Below are 18,531 nucleotides of genomic sequence, written 5' to 3' on the forward strand. Positions count from 1 at the left end.
GCACCGGAGAAGCCCTGTCTATCTTCTCAGCTGCTCACACCCTGACCTCTAAATCCTGCCAGTTCTCTGGCAGAGTAGGATGCATGGTGGAAAGGTAAATGCTGAGATAGAGCAGTGGACCTGTGCTCCACCGAATGGCCTGAAGTGCAGGTGGGAGGGAGATCATCCCCCACCCATCTACAAACATCAGTCTAGAGCGCTTTACCCAGTTGACGCCAGCAAGGAGGCCATTGAGTAGATCGACTGGCAGGCCTCCAGCCACACCAGGTCCACCTGGGTCCTGGACCACAAGAAGCACATCATCGGCATTTGCTACAGGACTGCCCACAACTCCAGCTCTCAAAACACTAACACTGTCAACCTCCGGCAGAGGAGACAGAGGAAGGGCTCGATCGCCAGAATATACAGCTGGCCTGACAGCAGAGAACCCTGATGTATCCCTTACCCAAAGCTGACTGGTTCTGTCAGGGTCCAGTTGAGCCTGACCAAACAGTCCATGGAGGCGTGCAGCACCTGGAGAAAACCCACAAACTGGGGGCCGAAGCTGAAAGCCTACAGAGTGCCCAGGAGATACCTGTGATCCATCCTGTTGAACACCTTCTCCTGGTCCAGGTTGGAAGGGCAAATGACAGACCAACCATACACCCAAGCTCTGGAACAAATACAAACGATCAAATATAGTGCAGCCCGGACAGTGTACCAGACAGTGTCTGGTCGGGATGGGCCACGTCTGCCAGCAAGGATGCCAGCCACAATGAAATGGCTTTTGCTAAGACTTGGTAGTCCATACTGAGGAGCAAGATGGTACTCCAGTTCCTAATGTCATGAAGGTCCTTCTTGGCTAGCAAGGTGAGCACAGCTCACCAGCATGACAGAGGGAGGACCCCACTCCCTAAGGACTTGGCCAAGACGATGGCAATATCCGGACTAAGGATGTCCCAGAACACGTGGCAGAAATCCATGGTTGTGTAGCCCTAATATTAATGATTAGTATAAGTATAATGAATATTATAAATAAAATAAAGTTGTAAGATTAATTTAGTTTAAGTTTAGGTCCTTTGATTAAAGTTTGTAATGCTAATGTGTAGTTCTCAGAGAGGCTGCAGATGTCAGCCTTAGTTTCTAAAATTAGAATAAATGTAAATTAGAAAGAATGGAATGTTATGGAAGGCCTTGTAATAGATAAAAGAAGTTTTAGTGTTAGAAGTAGCTTGTGAGAATATTTTAAGAAAGATAAGTGTGAAGGCCACTGCACATGCAGATGGCCAAAGGAGGTGTTGAGAGTCAGAGGCATGAACAATTATAATTTGGGCCCATTGTGAAAAGAAAACCGGACCAGAGCAGATTGACGATCCCAGAAGCTAGAGGCAGGTGCCCCTTTGACCAGGAACAGATAATAACTCCCCCCAGAACAACAACACCCGGAAGGGATCATCAGCATACTGATATCGAATAACTGCATAAACAACTTTCAAATAAACATAAGTCACATAAAGACTGATTATGATGCTAAGTGACTGACTAAGGGCCTGACAAGGCAAAAAGCATATACCTGCATGAAAGAAGACTCCTATAAAGGTTGTGGTGTCCTCCATGATTCTTCGGGTTCCGTCCTGCTACGACGTGGAGCATCAGACCCCGACTCCTCCCCTCGCTCTCAGCCTAACTGGCCATTAGGTTGATTCAAGCAACAGACTGGTAACTATAACATCTACAGAACTGGTGTGTGTGTGTGTGCGTGTGTGTGTGTGTGTGTGTGTGTGTGTGTGTGTGAATGAATGCATAATTCACACACACACACACACACACACACACACACACACACACACACACACACACACCAGTTCTGTAGATGTTATAGTTACCAGTCTGTTGCTTGAATCAACCTAATGGCCCTGAAATTTATTAGTGGGCATGAGATGGAGGGCTTCCAAGAACTCGGCCAGAGTGAGAGGTAGCTCCAGCTGGTCCCATTCACCTGCACTGACTGTTGGGAGTTCTTTTGCAAGCATCTTGCAAGCATCGGTGTCAGTCAGAGCCGGTGACAAAAGGCCAGCGTAGAAGGCTCTGGCTCTTCTAACCATCTCCTCTGGATCCGTGAGGTGGTGCCAGCCTCTCCCAAAAGGCAGTTGATGTGCTTTTTGGCCCCGCTCTTTCTCTGCGGGGCATAGAAGAAGCAGGAGCTATGATCTATCTCCCAAAGAAGATGGATGCAGGACCAAACAAATGCGCCCCACGTAGCCTGATCCAAAGTTGGGTATATATAATTGTAACTTGAGGATTAAAAGGTTCTTGTCCCAAGATCAGGCCCAGTAAGATTATTGTAAAATTATCATATAATTTAGGAACCTCGATGTGCACAGGTGCAACACTCACACTATAGGAACTCTCTCTGTATATAAATATATGATTTATTAATAATTTAGCAAAGTTATACACACACTTAAACTCAACAAGGCAGATAGAGATAATACAGAAAGTACATTTGGACGTCCATACTTACACCCTTATCTTTCATACTTAACCATTATCTTTCTCATCACTGTCATCGTCCTCATCTTCCCCGGTGGCCATCCTTCTGGCCCCTCCAAAGGTCTACATCTCTCCAACCTATCTGCTGCCCCTAGGATGTTACTTTTATAGTAGGTTATGCTGTCACTGCCACGTGCAGTGCATATTCAATAGAGGTCCTTATTTGTGTTTCCTCCCCTTAAGGTGTCCGTTTTCTATAGGTTAGTATATGTATGGTGTTACCCTATTAGCATTCACATCAATTTGCTGTCATGGTACCTTTGCGGTCGGACGTTCTGTCCGGAACCTTCCGGATGCTGGTGTCAGCTATGTTCTGTGCTAGTGTCAGTTATGTTCTGTGGATGGCTAATGTCAGTATTCTGGACAAAATGCTCCCTCTGGCATACCACTTTCAGTTCCCTATAACTTATGAGTTACTTAAGTCTATCTATGCCAAAGGTTATAGGCCTCAAGCCTCACACTATCTACTAAAGCCAAATCTTACAGGCTAAAGGCCTGTAGGTTCCTTGCATTACTGCTAAATATAACAAAGCAAAATAACAAAGCAATGACTATAATACAGGTAAGCTGGCCCACTGGGCTACACCCAGGAGTGATAGTCCTCCAGGGCCCGGAGCTCCTCCCTCTTCTCCCAGCATGCTCTGCAGAGGGATGGATCCCCAGGGCTGGAGGCCAGATGCCTCTCCACTTCCAAGACCACCCGCTCCAACAGCCCTCTCACCACATCCCTCTGCTGGCTGCTGCCCTGGGTGTAGTCACGGCAGAATAGCCAGATGTGCAGCTTCCCCACAACCTACCAATGCCGTGCCATAGGAAAGGCATGCTGCTTCCTCTGTCAGGCCTTCCAGAACCCCCGGAAGGATGCCACGAAGCCCACATTCTCCAGCAGCCTATTCTCGAAATTCCAGTAGTCCAGCCTGGCTCTCTGAGAAGAGAGAAACTGTCACAGCCACCAAATGGTGGTCCGAGAACAGAGCTAGCCAAATCAGGAGATTTGATAGCAGCCTTCAACGACCTGAAGGGGAGTGCCAAAGAGGATGGAGCTCGGCTATTCTCAGTGGTAGCAGATGATAGAACAAGGAGCAATGGTCTCAAGTTGCAGTGGGGGAGGTCTAGGTTGGATATTAGGAAACACTATTTCACTAGAAGGATGGCGAAGCACTGGAATGGATTACCAAGGGAGGTGGTGGAATCTCCATCCTTAGAGGTTTTTAAGGCCCAGCTTGTCAAAGCCCTCTCTGGGATGATTTATTTGGGGTTGGTCCTGCTTTGAGTAGGGGGTTGGAGTAGATGATCTCCTGATCCAGGTCCCGATTTTTCAGGACTTTGTCCATCACGTGCTTGTGAAAACTAACTCTGTCTCTTTAAGACAGGATGTGAATCAGATCACAACTCTCTAAGTTGCAGTGCTGGGAGTGGAGATCACAAGGAAAGCATGAGATGGGGGCGGGTTTATTTTTTCCATGGGCATAACCCTGGGGCTGGGAAGCTGCTCCACAGGGGGCTAGCCAACACGCAAAGTCCCCTTACATCCTTACCTCACCAGACACTGGAATACCAAGACAGCAAAAATGACCTTAGACTGAGATCCCACAGTGAAGGGAACACTGAGGGAAAAGGAAAATCAATAATTAAACATGTTAATGTTCAGGGAGGATTGAATGACACAAAGGGTTTTGAACAAAGGAAACTGTCCAAGCTAAAAGTGTGTAATAATAAGAATACTTGGAAATGCCTACCTGTGATAAAAGATTTGGTGTTTATTGTTAAATCTCATGATGCAAAATTTGTTGCTAATGCTAAACATTATAACAGAAAATTTGGTACTTATCGTAAATCCTATGAAAAGGTGTAACATGCATGATATTTGGGAAAAGGTCTTGGACATGCTTGGAGTAGTAAACAAGAAGCCCTATAGGGAGACCATGGTTACAGCAGGGAAGTCAGGAGTGATGGATTCTGTCTGTCATTTTCTGTGTGACTTTGGCTAAATCACATCTCCCTGTGCCTCAGTTTATCTATCTGTATAATGGGGATATGTTCATAGTGACTTTCCTTTGTTTGGTGTTTTGAAGAGCCTTCAATGAAAGGTACTGCACAGTATGATCATAGTTACTGGTGAGAATTACTGATCTCTGATCCCTTAATGACAGCCCAGTGTACCTCCAGTAATGTTCATGTTTCCGCTCAGTCATCTCCTCCAGATCTGTCTCTCTACTATCTACCCAGTTATCCTGGGCATTTACAGGGTGTTAGACCCAATGGAGATCTAGGCATTATCCCTAGTTTTCTTGCTAATCAACTATAATTTTTAAATATACAGAAATACACAAAACAGCCAATTCCTCTCTGACTCAGCACAGAGCCCAAGAGTTATCATCTCCCTTTGGGAAGGTATCTTAGTTACTGTTTACTCCTAAAGCTGGATAATTAGCACAGAAGCCCAGACAGGCTTATCTCGAGCCTCTTTACATTCAAATGCTGCTTCTCCCCTAGAGGCCGAGCAAACCCCACTGGGACTTCACAGAGCTATATTATAAATGGTGAACATCCCTGTGTTGGCTCTTGGCATTGGATGTTGCTATAGATGCTGCAGTGAGAGAGGCGAGGGACACGACTACCTGAGGGGGATTCCCAGGGAGGACATTTCCCTTTCAGAATTCACAGGTACTCATCTCTTGCTGAGAAGCTCACCTGATCGACAAACCCAGGGCAATATGGGAATGATGGGCTAGAGAGCAAGTCTGTGGTCCTTTCACTGTGATCCTTTCACAGTATCACTGGCCAAAATGTCACTGTTTTCTGTGCACCCCTGCCCGACCCAGCTGATGGCCTCCAGCACCAAAGTGGTTGCATTTCATTGGCACAGTGGATCCTTCAGGATGAAAGGTTTTAAGAGATGTACAATACAAGGCCAAATTCTGAGGCTGGGACACTTACTTTGCTCAGACCTCACTGAGGCAAAACACCGCTTGGAATAAGAACTCAGTAAAGACTTCAGGAACCAGCTGTGTGTTAATGCACTGACACTGTCACTTCCTCTTCCACTTAAAGATCTGGCTGTTAATTGGGGGCTGTTACCTGATTTTTATCTGCTGGACAGCATGGAGCTGCTAGGGCTCCTCACTGAACAATTATAAGAATTTTTCAACATATTTTCTCCAAGCTTCATTTGAGAAATTGACTGAACTGTTATGCCATAAACTTTCAAAAGACAATTCAGCCAGAAGCAGACACCTGGCATGGGAAATTTCAGTCCAAACACCTAAAATTTGACAAACTTCCAAGCAACTGAAAATGAAGTCTTCTTACTGAGGTGTGTCTTAATCATTGAAGACTAAGGGCTATCCACAGTTCCACTGTCCTCCTCTTCTTACAGTTAGGAAGTTTTTCCTGAAATTTAATTTAAATCTGGTATGGTGGAAGTTTGAAATAATTGCCTCTTGTCGTGCCATCTGTGATAAGACAGAACAGCTTTCCTCCACTTCTTTATGGCAGCCTTTCAAGTATTTGAAGAAGGCTATCACGTCCCCACTTAATCTCCTCTTTTCCACACTAAACGTAACCAGTTCCTTTCGCCTTTGTTCTTATGGCTTGTATTCCATCCCATTAGTCATCTTTGTCACTCACCTCTGGATCCTTTCCAGTTTCTATACATCCTTCCCATACATTGGTGACCATAATTATACACAGTACTCCAGCTGAGGCCAAACCAGTGCTTCGTAGAGGAATACTATCACATACTGTGACTTGAATGCTATGCCTCTACTAATACAACCTAATGTTGCATTTGCCTATTTTGAAACAGCAAAAAAATCCAAACATCAATCTAACTCTGGTGTAGACATGAAGACGTAGACTTAAGAATTCTTCCATCCACCTAGCTACCACTTCTCAGGGAGGTGGATTACCTATGCTGATGGAAGGAGCCCTGTCTTTGGTGTAAGTAGTGTCTACAGAGAAGCACTAAGGCAGCGCTGCTATAACATTTTAATTGAAGACAAGCCTTCAGGCAGATTTTGCAATAAAGCATTTGGTCTGGATCTGCCAACATGGAGAACTGGAGAATCCATCACTTCCCTTCTCAGTTTGTTCCAACGGTTAACCACCCTCCGTGCTGAACATTTGGCCATTAATTCCAGCTGGAATTTGTCTGTGTTCAGCTTCCACCCATTGGGCCTTGCTTTGCCTTTCTCCTCTAGATTACAGAGCCCATTGCTACCCACGGTTATCTCCCCATGAAAGTGTCTGCTTGATCAGTCTTTTTGTTAAGTTAAATAGATGAAACCCTTCAAGTTTCTCATGGTCCGGCTTTTTCTCCAGCCTCCAATCATTTTTGTGGCTCTTTTTGGCACCTTCTCCAATTTTTCTCATTCTTTTAAAGTGTGGACCCCAGAAATGGATGCAATCGGTTTCACCAATGCCATGTGCAGAGGTAAAATCCTTCCCCTGCTCCAACTCACCACTCCCCTGTTTATACATCCAGGGATCATATCAGCCCTTTTGGCCACAGCATGGCACTGGGAGCTCACAATGAGTTGGTTTTACACAATGACTTCTAAATCCTGTTCAGGGTCCTTGCATTGCATAATACAGTGTCCAAGACCGTGGGTCAGGCTTGCATTTCCTGTCACAAGAGGATAAGTTTGCATTTGACTGTATTAAAACATTTTTTTTGCATGGGACACTCTTACCAATGCTCCAGATCAATCGGTATGCCTTCCCAGTCCTCCTCATTGTTACCACTCTGCCAATCTTTGGGTCATCTGAAAATTTTTATCTGCAGTGATTTTCTATGTCCTCTCAGATCATTGATGAAAATATTGAATAGCATTGGTCCTAGAACTGATCCCTGCAAAACCCCACTACAAACAGCCCCATTCACTGATAATGACCTATTAGCAATTGATTTCTGTGATCTGTCAGTTCACCAGTTTTAGTGTATTTTATGTGTGCACTACTGATATTGTAGAGTGTTAATTATTTTATCTCAATGTTTCCCCCGAATAAATCAAATGCCTTAGAAAAATCAAAGCTTATTGCATCTGCATGGTTCCCTTGATCAGCAAAATGTGTACTCTATTAAAGGGATGAAATCAGGTTTACTTGACAAGACAGGGTTTGCCTAAACCCTGGTGTGAATGGCATTACTTATATTATAGAATGTTTTTCTTGAACTAATTCCATACCAGCTTTTCCATATTTCCTAACCTTCTCAAATCTTTTTTTTTTAAGCAGTACCTTAATTTTTTTAATGCTTTTACATGTAAAAAGGAATTTCCCTACATTTTTTCTAGGATTCCTTTTGTTCTTAACATACTTAATAACCTCCTTTTTGTAATCCTCAACGCTGCCAGCTATGGATTTTCCCCTGATGTCTTCAACGTCCCTTATCAGTTTTCATAACTTCCGATATTTGTTGCTGGCTATTTTCCCTTTTCCACATTGATATATGTTGTCAGATGCTACCGGTGTGGTGCTCTGCTTTCTCCTATGTTGATATCACTCGGCTGCGTGCGTGTGTTCCCTATGTGTGCTGCCCCAGCTCTGCGCAGATAGCTGACACAGCAGACCCGAAGAGGACCCCCAATAACCACAGAGTCTAATAAGATGCAAAGTCACTTCGAATAGGTTTATTGAGACCTTGCACACAATTGCAGTTCCCCGTAGATTACTTAGTCTACCGGGCATACTACGAGAAAGTGCCTCTTGGCAATGGACCCGGCTCAGTGGCGGGACTTTCCACTGCCCCCTCGGCCAGACAAAGACACCACCCCAGGGATACATTCTTAGACACAGGTACAAACAAGTTACACATCACTCCTGACGTATTGAGGTGCAACCCCTCTACGTAGCAAAGTGCCGCCTCTCACCTTGTACAGATTGGTTCGATCAAAACAACTCTATCCATCATTTTACCCTTTTGCCCCTGTCATTGGGATGGGTCGGCCTGTTCCATGTTATCTGTGGAATGTTCCAGTATAGTGTATGTTCTGATATCTGGTGTCCAGTACCTTTTAGGTATTTCTCTTTTTGCAGCATCAGCCCTTTCCTTGCCAGCTTCTGTGAGCAGGGCCTGCCTCTGGCTCACTGCTTAACTTTGCTTTATGTTAGCAAAGTCTTGACCATTACTTTAGTTCAGGCCTCAGGCATCATACTGGGCCTTTATTAGGGTCTTCACTTACTACAATATACATGTATCTTCCCCACCCTAATTACTGCCTTCACTTTGCAACTGGACCGGCTTTTTAGCCAAAGGTTTTCACCTTCTTGACTGAGGAATCATGACTTTTTTCGCTATCTAATGATCTCTGTTAAAAAACACTCTCAATTTTCATTCCCATATTTTGTCTAATTATTTCCTTCCAATCAGTTTTGATGATAGTTTCCCTCAGCTTTGGGGAATTAGAACTTTAGAAGCACTATGTGTCTATAGAAACTACAGGTTTGGTGTTCTCTGTTTGTACATATGAATGTAATCAGATCCATTCCTTATTTTGCTGTCCTCTATCATATGTCCCCTTGTTTGTCTCTTCTCTAAACAGCCTCAGACTTTTCAGTCTGTCCACATACGGCAGCCTCCCCCTTCTCATAGCCTGTCTTGGAAATCCCCTTTTTATTTGCTATATCCTTTATAGACACTAGGTGACCAAAACTGAGCACGTGTCCAGAGCAGGTTTTTCTCCATTCCATTCCTAAGGCATACAGATACTGTTTTTGTTTTGGCCACTACATGAATGAGCAGGTGTTTCTCCGGAGCTGCTATCAATGATGCCAAGGTCTTTTCTCTGAGTTGTTTTCTAGTTGGGATGTTTCCCCTAGCGCATGTCTTTGCAAAGGTTTGGGTTTTTTTCTACTCTCATATTTTAAGCAAACAGATGAAAGGGAAGCTCCCTACAGCATGGATTCTCTAGCCTAGCTTTCATTGAATTAAGGAACAATGATTGATAGCCAATATCCATACTCGTGTTTCTTGTTGGTGACTCTTAAGCTTTCCCCCACTATGACGTGCAAGAATTATTGATGCATGGAGCATCATAATATATTGATTTAGCACAGGAATGTTCAGTTGTTCATAATTCATTTATTTAAATAATGAGAATGTCATTTCTCAGTGTATAAAGAGCAACCAATCTATTTCACCCACAAGAACCGCCTCCAGTAGTGCATATAGTGTCTCATATTAACATTGTCTCTCCATCTAGGCGTTTGTACTTCAACCATCACCCTGACCCTGGGCACATACAGGAAGTTAGGGGAACCTATGGTGCATGCAGGAGACACCGTTCTGCCTCAGAGTTGGACACCTTCTCCCCTACTCCATGTCAGATTCCAACACAACCAACTTCACCAACCCCTCCACTTTCATCCTACTGGGCATTCCTGGCCTGGAGATGGCCCATGTCTGGATCTCCATCCCCTTCTGCACCATGTACACCATAGCCGTCTTGGGGAACTTTTCTATCCTGTTCATTGTGAAGAGGGAGCCGAGCCTCCATGAGCCCATGTACTATTTCCTCTGCATGCTGGCCATCACTGACTTGGTCCTGTCCACATCCACCGTGCCCAAAATGTTGAATATCTTCTGGTTCAATTCCACTGAGATCAATTTCAGTGCCTGCCTCACCCAGATGTACTTCATTCACTGCTTCACAGGGATGGAGTCTGGGATCTTTGTGGCCATGGCTTTGGATCGCTATGTGGCCATCTGTGATCCCCTGAGACATTCCACCATCCTGACAAATTCTGTTGTGGCCAAGATTGGCCTGGCCGTGGTGCTGCGTGCCGGCATACTTGCATTGCCCTATCCCTTCCTAGCGAGGCAGTGGCCATATTGCAGAACCAACATCATCCCCCACTCTTACTGTGAGCACATAGCTGTGGTGAAGCTGTCCTGTGCCGATACCCGCCTCAGTAGTTACTACGGCCTCTTTATTCTATTCTCTGTGGTTGGTCTGGATGTCATTTTTATCACCGTGTCATATATCCAGATCCTCAAGGCCATCTTCAGCCTCCCCACAAAGGATGCTCGGCTCAAGACTTTTGGGACCTGCGGCTCCCATCTTTGTGCCATCTTGGTTTTTTACATCCCAGATTTCTTCTCTTCCATCACGCATCGGTTTGGTCATAATGTGCCACTGCATTTCCTCATTCTCCTGGCCAATGTGTACCTTTTGGTGCCCCCCTTGTTACACCCCATCATCTATGGTGTGAGGACCAAACAGATCCGGGACAGGCTGCTCCGGCTCTTTTCTCATAAAGGGACCTAAAAGTTTTTCCCTGATGATATGGCTCTCAGGTGAAGCTCCGTATAGAGTTGGCTGGTAATATGGTGCTGGGCCCTCTTCCCTGAATCACTTTCTGGGCAGTCAGAGAGACATTAAATCCTTTCCTGACCTCATTTTGCTGTGTCAGCATGATAAACTGGGGAATCAGTCTATGTACAATTCAGTGGGTTGCCACCTTTTTAATTTCTGGAAGCTGGACCCCCAGCACCGCGACCCTTAGACTGACTCTTCTGCCAAGTCTCTGCACCTGCTGTATCTCTTCCCTGCAACCCTCCCACCTCGGTCCCTTGCTCCTCTCTTCCCCTCCTCTTGTTAGTTTCTGGATCATTTTAATCTCCTTTCACCTGAACACCAACTGCAATCGAGCCATTTCAAAGTTTAATTGGGGAGGCTACTTTAACACATGATTCCTGGGGCTACTTAGACTATTGAAAACTCCAGTTTTTTAGCATATAACCTAGCAATTATCTGACAGGAGCACTGTATCTAATTCCTGTATATAAGAAAGAAAATTAAATAAATATTATACCCACTCAACTCTAATACAAAGATTGATGGTCTGGGTGATGGGATGGATTGCACCCTCAGCAAGTTCACAGATGACACTAAGCTAGGGGGAGAGGTTGATATGCTATAGGGTAGGGCAGTAGGGGAAGTCTAGGTTGGATATTAGGAAAAAAGGTCAAACATTCCTTCAAAGCTTGTAACATCTTTGCCCCTTACCCACTTTCCCATCAAATCTTTCTTTTTTTTTTTTAACATATTCCATATTACTCATATCAGCACCACTCTTAAGATACTTAAATTTCACTCCTTATGTTTCAGGGGTAATCTGAAATTGTTCCAAAACCATTTCTTTGAATTTACAATAATCAAAAGCATTCTCAATTGGCATTTTATTGAACGTATACAGAGCTTTACCAGTTAACTTTCAACTAAAGTGGGCATCTTCTGGTCATCAAGAATCACACACAGCCTCTCAAAGATAGTGAAGTATTCAGTTATATCAATGGGCTCATTGTATGCAGGTCACAACTGTTCCCATTTGTGGATTTTTGGAGAGGTGGGAATTAGTGTGTGTGTGTGTGGGGGGTCTGGTTCTGCTTGTCCAGGAAGTCCAACTGATGTTTTTGCTCTCCCTCTTTCTGTTAAATTTCTTGTTATTTTAGTTCCCTAGACCTACTCTTTTGAGCCTCCTCTCCGGCAGTCTTTGTCTTCTTTAGCTTAAAAATTCACCTATGTTCTTTTTCTTTTTCTGCTGCCTGAAAACTGAATAGCTTGAATTTTGAAATTGTTTGCGGTTTTCTCTCATCTTTGTTGCTTTTCTGTATCTACTTCCCTTTCTGAAATAAGGAAACATAAAATAAAAAAAATATGGTGACCTATTTGATCTCCAGCCACCACACTTAAAATCTCTGCACAAGTGTATGAAGTTCAAATTTCACTCAGAACAACAAGGTGTGCAGTTTGCACTGCTTGTAATGCCACTGTGATGGACTATGTCAGGATATAATCTGGAATTGGGGCACTGCTGATCCCTCTAGCATATCAATCTGGGCCCCCTCCCATCTCAGGCTGTGAGAAGCTTTAGATGCCTACAGGTCCCGCACTTACACAAACATTCACAGGAGGGATACACCCAGTTGAGTTACATGAATGCTTTCGCCAGCCATCCATGAACCCACTGTAGCAAGGATCTAGCCAACTACTCCCAGTTCACAAGCCTAGGACACAGAGCTGACCATCTTGTCCTGCTCATAAGCCTGACTGGTAAGTTTATTACTCATCTGCCCCTTCCTCAATGTGAAGAGGACAATGCACCAGCCCCTGATCCTGAGTAGATTTCCCTTTACACTTCAAACAACACACTGTTTTAGATTAAAAAATAGAACAGATTTATTAACTACAAGTAATAAGTATACAGCTCAAAGAAGATTACCTAAGAAATAAAGCAAAATTGCAAACTCAGTTCTATAAATTAGACAGGATTTGAATCAAGCAGTGTCTCACCCTGATGGGACAAACAAACAGTTACCCAATCCATACATGGGCCAGGATTCCTTCTTTCCAGCCTGGGATCACCTGCCCAGTCAAAGTCTTTTTCCTCTAGACGTGCTTCCAGGTGTTCAGTTGTGGGTGTCGGGGACTGAGACCAAGTGGTGATGTCACTTCCCCCTGTTAATAGCTTCTGCCATGTGGAGGGAACTTCATTTTTCAAAATAAAGCCCACAGCAGTTAGTGGAACAGTATGGGCACACGATTAAGTCCAGGATCATATGAGTTGGTCACATGCCCTGGCATGTTTCAGTGAGTGATAGCAGGGGTTATTATCCATATTCTGGTCCATGGCCCATTGTGCTCATTGATGGGGCATGAATTTGAATAGTCCATTCACAATGTGCTGGTTAGACTGACTGCAAACTACATTTTGGGAATTACCACAGGAACAAACACGTTTGAAATGTAGGTATATAATCAGTATTGATAATTTCAAATCCAAAAAGGATACATGCATAAAAATATGATGGTCATATTCAGCAAATGATAACTTTTCCATTGACACCTCATATGACATATTTTGTACAAGATTTGTTGCAATTACATAACAGTGGTTAATATGGGGATGCCAGTGTGTTGTTTTAGGGTACAAAGTGTCACAGCAATATATCTATCAAATGATATCATCTTGTCCAACCAGTGCTCAAAGCAGGGCTGTGATGGGGCAGCCCCGCCCCGCACTAGCCCCGGCAGCACCAGACAAGTAGCTCTGTCGGCGGAAGTCCCGCCCCGCTCGTACTGGGCATGCTCCAAATGCTCAGGGAGTATAAAAAGAGGGAACTCAGCTCAGCCTGGGCTGGCGGCCGCAGGAGAAGCACCTATAGGGAGAGCTCCGGCAGAGGACCAGCCTGCACTCCTGAAGCTACTGGGAACCGAGGCTGCTCCAGGCCGGTGCGAAGCCCCACTGCGGGAGGAACCAGAGGAGGCAACAGACCCCAAGATGCACGGAGAACCAGGGGACCCATGGGAGACCCCAACAGCTGATCTAGTAGGAAGCGACCCGGGGGGAGTGACGGACTGGTATCTCGGCCCCTGTAAGCCTCAGTGTGTTTCGGTAGGACCCCCCCGCTGAGTCAGTAGCAAGGTCGTGCTGCCCTGTGACGAGGGCTAACTCCGTGGACTCTGGCCACTAGGCTGTGCTGCCCTGTGACGAGGGCTAACTCCATGGACTCTGACCACTAGGCCGTGCTGCCCTGTGACGCGGGCGTTAAACCCTCACAAGGGCCAATTCTACCTAAATCATCCCAGCTAGGGCTTTGTCGAGCCAGGCCTTAACAACCTCTAACAATGGAGATTCCACCATATCCCTAGGTATTGGGAATTGGTCCTGCTTTGAGCAGGGGGTTCGACTAGATGACCTCCTGAGGTCCCTTACAACCCTGATATTCTATGATTCTAGGTAACCCATTCCAGTGTTTCACCACCCTAGTGAAAACGTTTTTTTCCTAATATCCAACCTAGACCTCCCCCACTGCAACTTGAGATCAATGCTTCTTGTTCTGTCATCTGCCATCATTGAGAACAGCCTAGCTCTAACCTTTTTAGAAACCCCCTTCAGGTAGTTGAAGGCTGCAATGAAATCCCCCTCACTCTTCTCCAGACTAAATAAGCCCAGTTCCCTGAGCCTCTCCTCATAAGTCATGTGCCGCAGCCCCCTAATCATTTTTATTGTCCTCCACTGGACTCTCTCCAATTTGTCCACATCCTTCCTGTAGTGGGGGGCCACCAAACTGGACACAATACTAGTTCTTTTTGGAACCCCGTTATAGTCTTGGCCATCAAAACATCTTGTGGCAAAGAGTTCCATATATTGACTATGAGTTGTGTGAAAAAATACTTTCTTTCATTTGTTTTAAACCTGCTACCTATTAATTTCATTGGGTGACACCTAGTTCTTGTGTTATGAGAAGGAGTAAATAACATTTCCTTATTCATTTTGTTTACACCTTTCATAATTTCATAGACCTCTCTCATACCCCCATTAGTCATCTGTTTTCCAAGCTTACAACTCCCAGTCTTTTTCATCTCAACTCATATGGAAATTGTTTGATACCCCTAATCATTTATGTTGCCCTTTTTTGTATCTTTTCCAATTCCAATATATCTTTTTTGAGATGGGGCAACCAGATCTGCACAGAGTATTCAGTATATGCGCATACCATAAGTATAGATAGGAGGCAATATATTTTCCTCTTATTATCCCTCCCTTTCCTAATAAGTCCCTACATTCTGTTAGCTTTTTGTCTGCCGCTGCACATTGAGTGGATGTTTTTGGAGAACTATCCACAATGACTTCAAGATCTTTCTTAAATGATAACAGCTAATTTAGACACCATCATTTTTTTTATGTATAGTTGGGAGTAGTTTTTCCAATGTGCATTACTTTGCATTTGTCAACACTGAATTTTATCTGCCATTTTGTTGCCCAGTCACACAGTTTTAAGCGATCCTTTTGTAGCTCTTCTGAGTCTGCCTGGCACTTAACTGTCTTGAATAGTTTTGTATCACCTGCAAATTTTGCACCTCACTGTTTACTAGGGCAGTCAAGCAATAATTTTTTTTCAACATCACCCTGGAGCATACACTGGGATATGGTCAGAGCCCTCTGGGGCGTCCAAGGGCCAACTCCTGGAACCCCTGACTTCTCTTCCAGTTGGACTCTCTGCTGCAGCCATCACCCTGCTACCAGTAAAAATATACTGTGATGTTGCACTCCATATGTTTTATGGAAATATGCTTATGAAAGTGAATATGATGTAATTGGAATATGCTTTATGCAAAAGGTCTCTTGTAAGGTATCATAATAAAGGTTATAACCTACTCAATATTTTCATCCTATTGGTATGTATCATTCTTGTATCTGAAGCTAGACATATGAAGTATAACTCTGAGGTCCTATTGTACTTATGCAAATTGTGGGCCATTAATGGTGGTTTAGAATCATTATGGCTCCCATTGACCCTGACAATTAGTTGTAAATGGTTTATTTATCTGCAAACCTTCCTGTGTACATGTGGGCCAACCCAGGAAGAATGTGGACTAGGGGTTTTACAGTGACATGTGACCACGTCACATGATACTGGAATCCATCTTAATCCTTGTACTTTTCCGTTGATGAGGCGGTGGTGGGGACGAGCACAGACAAAAGATTCCCACCTTGTGCCAAAGCTATAAAAGGGGGTGGAGCAGGACAAAAGAGGCCGCCAGTCATGAGAAAACACCTGGTTACCACTGGAGATGTCTGCTGCATCTAACAAAGACTGTACCTTGGGAAAGGATTGGGCCCAGACTAGGAAGGAGGCTGGTCTGGGAAAGAAACTTATTGGAACATCTTTGAGGGTGAGATATTTCCTGTAATCAGTTTCTTAATGTATTAGGTTTAGACTTGTGTGTTTTTGCTTTATTTTGCTTTTTTACTTACTTTGTTCTGTCTCTTATTACTTGAAACAACTTAAATACTACTTTTTATTTAATAAAATATTTTTTGTATATTAATAAACCCAGAGCAAGTGATTAATACCTGGGGGAACAAACAGCTGTGCTCATCTATTTAAAACTTACAGATTTATTTGGGGTTTGGATCCCATTGGAAGCTGGGTGTCTGGGTGCTGGAAACAGGTAACTGAAAACAGCTCAAAAAGTTAAGTCTGCCCAGACCCTGGGTCTGTGTTGCAGTAGACTAGCGTGTCTGGCTCAAGAAGATTGAGTTCTGGAAATCCCAAGCTGTCAGGGAAAACTGGCTCAGAGGTAATTACAGCACATCAGGTGACAGTCCCAGGGGGATCTCTGTGACCGATCCCATCACATATGTATTAACATTTTAATCCTGAATGGTGTCCCTTAAGTGACTTTCCACAAGATGTCAGAACATGTTTGCATTAGAGCTGAGTGGGTCTACATTTACTTTTCGTTCTTTTATATAGGAATTAAATACTCTTCTTCTGCCACAAAACTAAGTGGTTAAAGTGGCAACACCTACCAAAATCGGAAATGGCTCCCATACACTTGGGGGTGGCGAGAGTGGAGGTGAAAAGAATACAGTGACTGACAAGGGGAGGGAAAGAGGAGCGAGTAACAGAGGTGTGGCCTTTGTGGTGAAGAGGCACAACAGGAAGGAGCCTTGTCAGAAGAGCCAGGTCAAGGGGCGGGATTGCAGGGGTCCAGATTCCGGCAATTAAAAAGTGGAAAACCAGTGAATTGTACATAGACTGATTCCCCAGTTTGTCATGCTGGCACAGCACAGTACGGTCATAAAAGGTTTTAATGTCTCTCTGACTGTCCAGTAAGTGATTCAGGGAAGATGGCCCAGAACCATGTCACCAGCCATCTCTATACACCAGCCATCTCTACACAGAGCCAGACCACCAGAATACAACATTTAGGTCCCTTTACGAGTAAAGAACCGGAGCAGCCTGTCCCGGATCTGTTTTGTCCTCATCCCATAGATGATGGGGTGAAGCAAGGGGGGCACCAGAAGGTACACATTGGCAGTGAGAACAAGGACAGGGAGGGGCACTTTGTGGCCAAACCGGTGAACGAGGGCAGAGAAGAATACTGGACTATACGAAGATAATATGCAACAAAGGTGGGAGCTGCAGGTTGCAAAAGTCTTGAGCTGGGCGTCCTTTGTGGGAAGGCTGAAGATGGCCCTGAGGATTTGGATATAGGACATGGTGATAAAAGGCACATCCAGACCGACCACAGAGAAGAGCACAAAGAGGCCATAGTAACTATTGATCTGGGTATCAGCGCAGGCCAGCTTCACCACAGCTATGTGATCACAGTAGGAGTGGGGGATGATGTTGGTTCTGCAATATGGCCACTGCCTCACTAGGAACGGATAGGGCAATGTAAGTATGCCGGCACGCAGCACCACGGCCAGGCCAATCTTGGCCACAACAGAATTTGTGAGGGTGGTGGAATGTCTCAGAGGATCACAGATGGCCACATAGCGATCCAAAGCCAAGGCCACAAAGATCCCAGATTCCATCACTGAGAAGCAGTGAATGAAATACATCTGGGTGAGGCAGACACTGAAATCTATCTCCCTGGAATTGAACCAGAAGTTACTCAGCATTTTGGGAATGGTGGATGTGGACAAGACCAGGTCGCTGATGGCCAGCATGCAGAGGAAATAGTACATGGGCCCATGGAGGCTCTGCTCCGTCTTTACAATGAACAGGATAGTCAAGTTCCCCAAGATGGCTATGGTGTACATGGTGCAGAAGGGGATGGAGATCCAGACATGGAACGTCTCCAGGCCAGGAATGCCCAGCAGGATAAAGGTGGAGGGGTTAGTGAAGTCGGTTGTGTTGGAATCTGACATGGAGTAGGGGAGAAGGTGTCCAACTCTGAGGCACAAGTGTGTCGCCTGCATGTACCGTACGTTCCCCTGACTTCCTGTATGTGTCCAGGGTCTAGGGTGGTAGTCTCAGTTCAAATGCCTGAATGTAGATACAATATTAATATAAGACTCTACATGCACTACTGTAGGCTGTTTTCATGGGTGAAACAGATTGGTCACTCTTAACACACTGAGAAATGACATTTTCATTATTCAGAGAATTGAATTAAGAACAATTGACCTGTCTAATGCCAATTCAATATTTTATGATACTCCAAACCTTTGTCAAGACATGTGCCAGGGGTAAAC

General features: G+C 44.6%; 2 protein-coding genes across 2 annotated transcripts; one reads left to right on the forward strand and one right to left on the reverse strand.

Annotated features, from left to right (window-relative positions):
* Positions 1-9,803: 9,803 nt before the first annotated feature.
* Positions 9,804-10,802, forward strand: LOC135895497 (olfactory receptor 52E4-like). Its single transcript, XM_065423607.1, has one exon. The coding sequence runs from the start codon at positions 9,804-9,806 to the stop codon at positions 10,800-10,802; it is 999 nt and encodes a 332-aa protein (XP_065279679.1).
* Positions 10,803-17,256: 6,454 nt separating this feature from the next.
* LOC135895573 (olfactory receptor 52R1-like) lies at positions 17,257-18,255 on the reverse strand. The gene has a single exon (XM_065423689.1). It carries the CDS (start codon positions 18,253-18,255, stop codon positions 17,257-17,259), a length of 999 nt encoding a protein of 332 aa, XP_065279761.1.
* Between the last annotated feature and the right edge of the window lie 276 nt (positions 18,256-18,531).

Source organism: Emys orbicularis, chromosome 1, assembly GCF_028017835.1.
Source record: "Emys orbicularis isolate rEmyOrb1 chromosome 1, rEmyOrb1.hap1, whole genome shotgun sequence".
In the NCBI taxonomy this organism is placed as follows: domain Eukaryota; kingdom Metazoa; phylum Chordata; order Testudines; family Emydidae; genus Emys; species Emys orbicularis.

Bases quoted from the DNA above. Each gene is read 5' to 3' on its own strand.
- LOC135895573 (XM_065423689.1), bottom strand. From the start codon at position 18,255: ATGCAGGCGACACACTTGTGCCTCAGAGTTGGACACCTTCTCCCCTAC.
- LOC135895497 (XM_065423607.1), top strand. From the start codon at position 9,804: ATGCAGGAGACACCGTTCTGCCTCAGAGTTGGACACCTTCTCCCCTAC.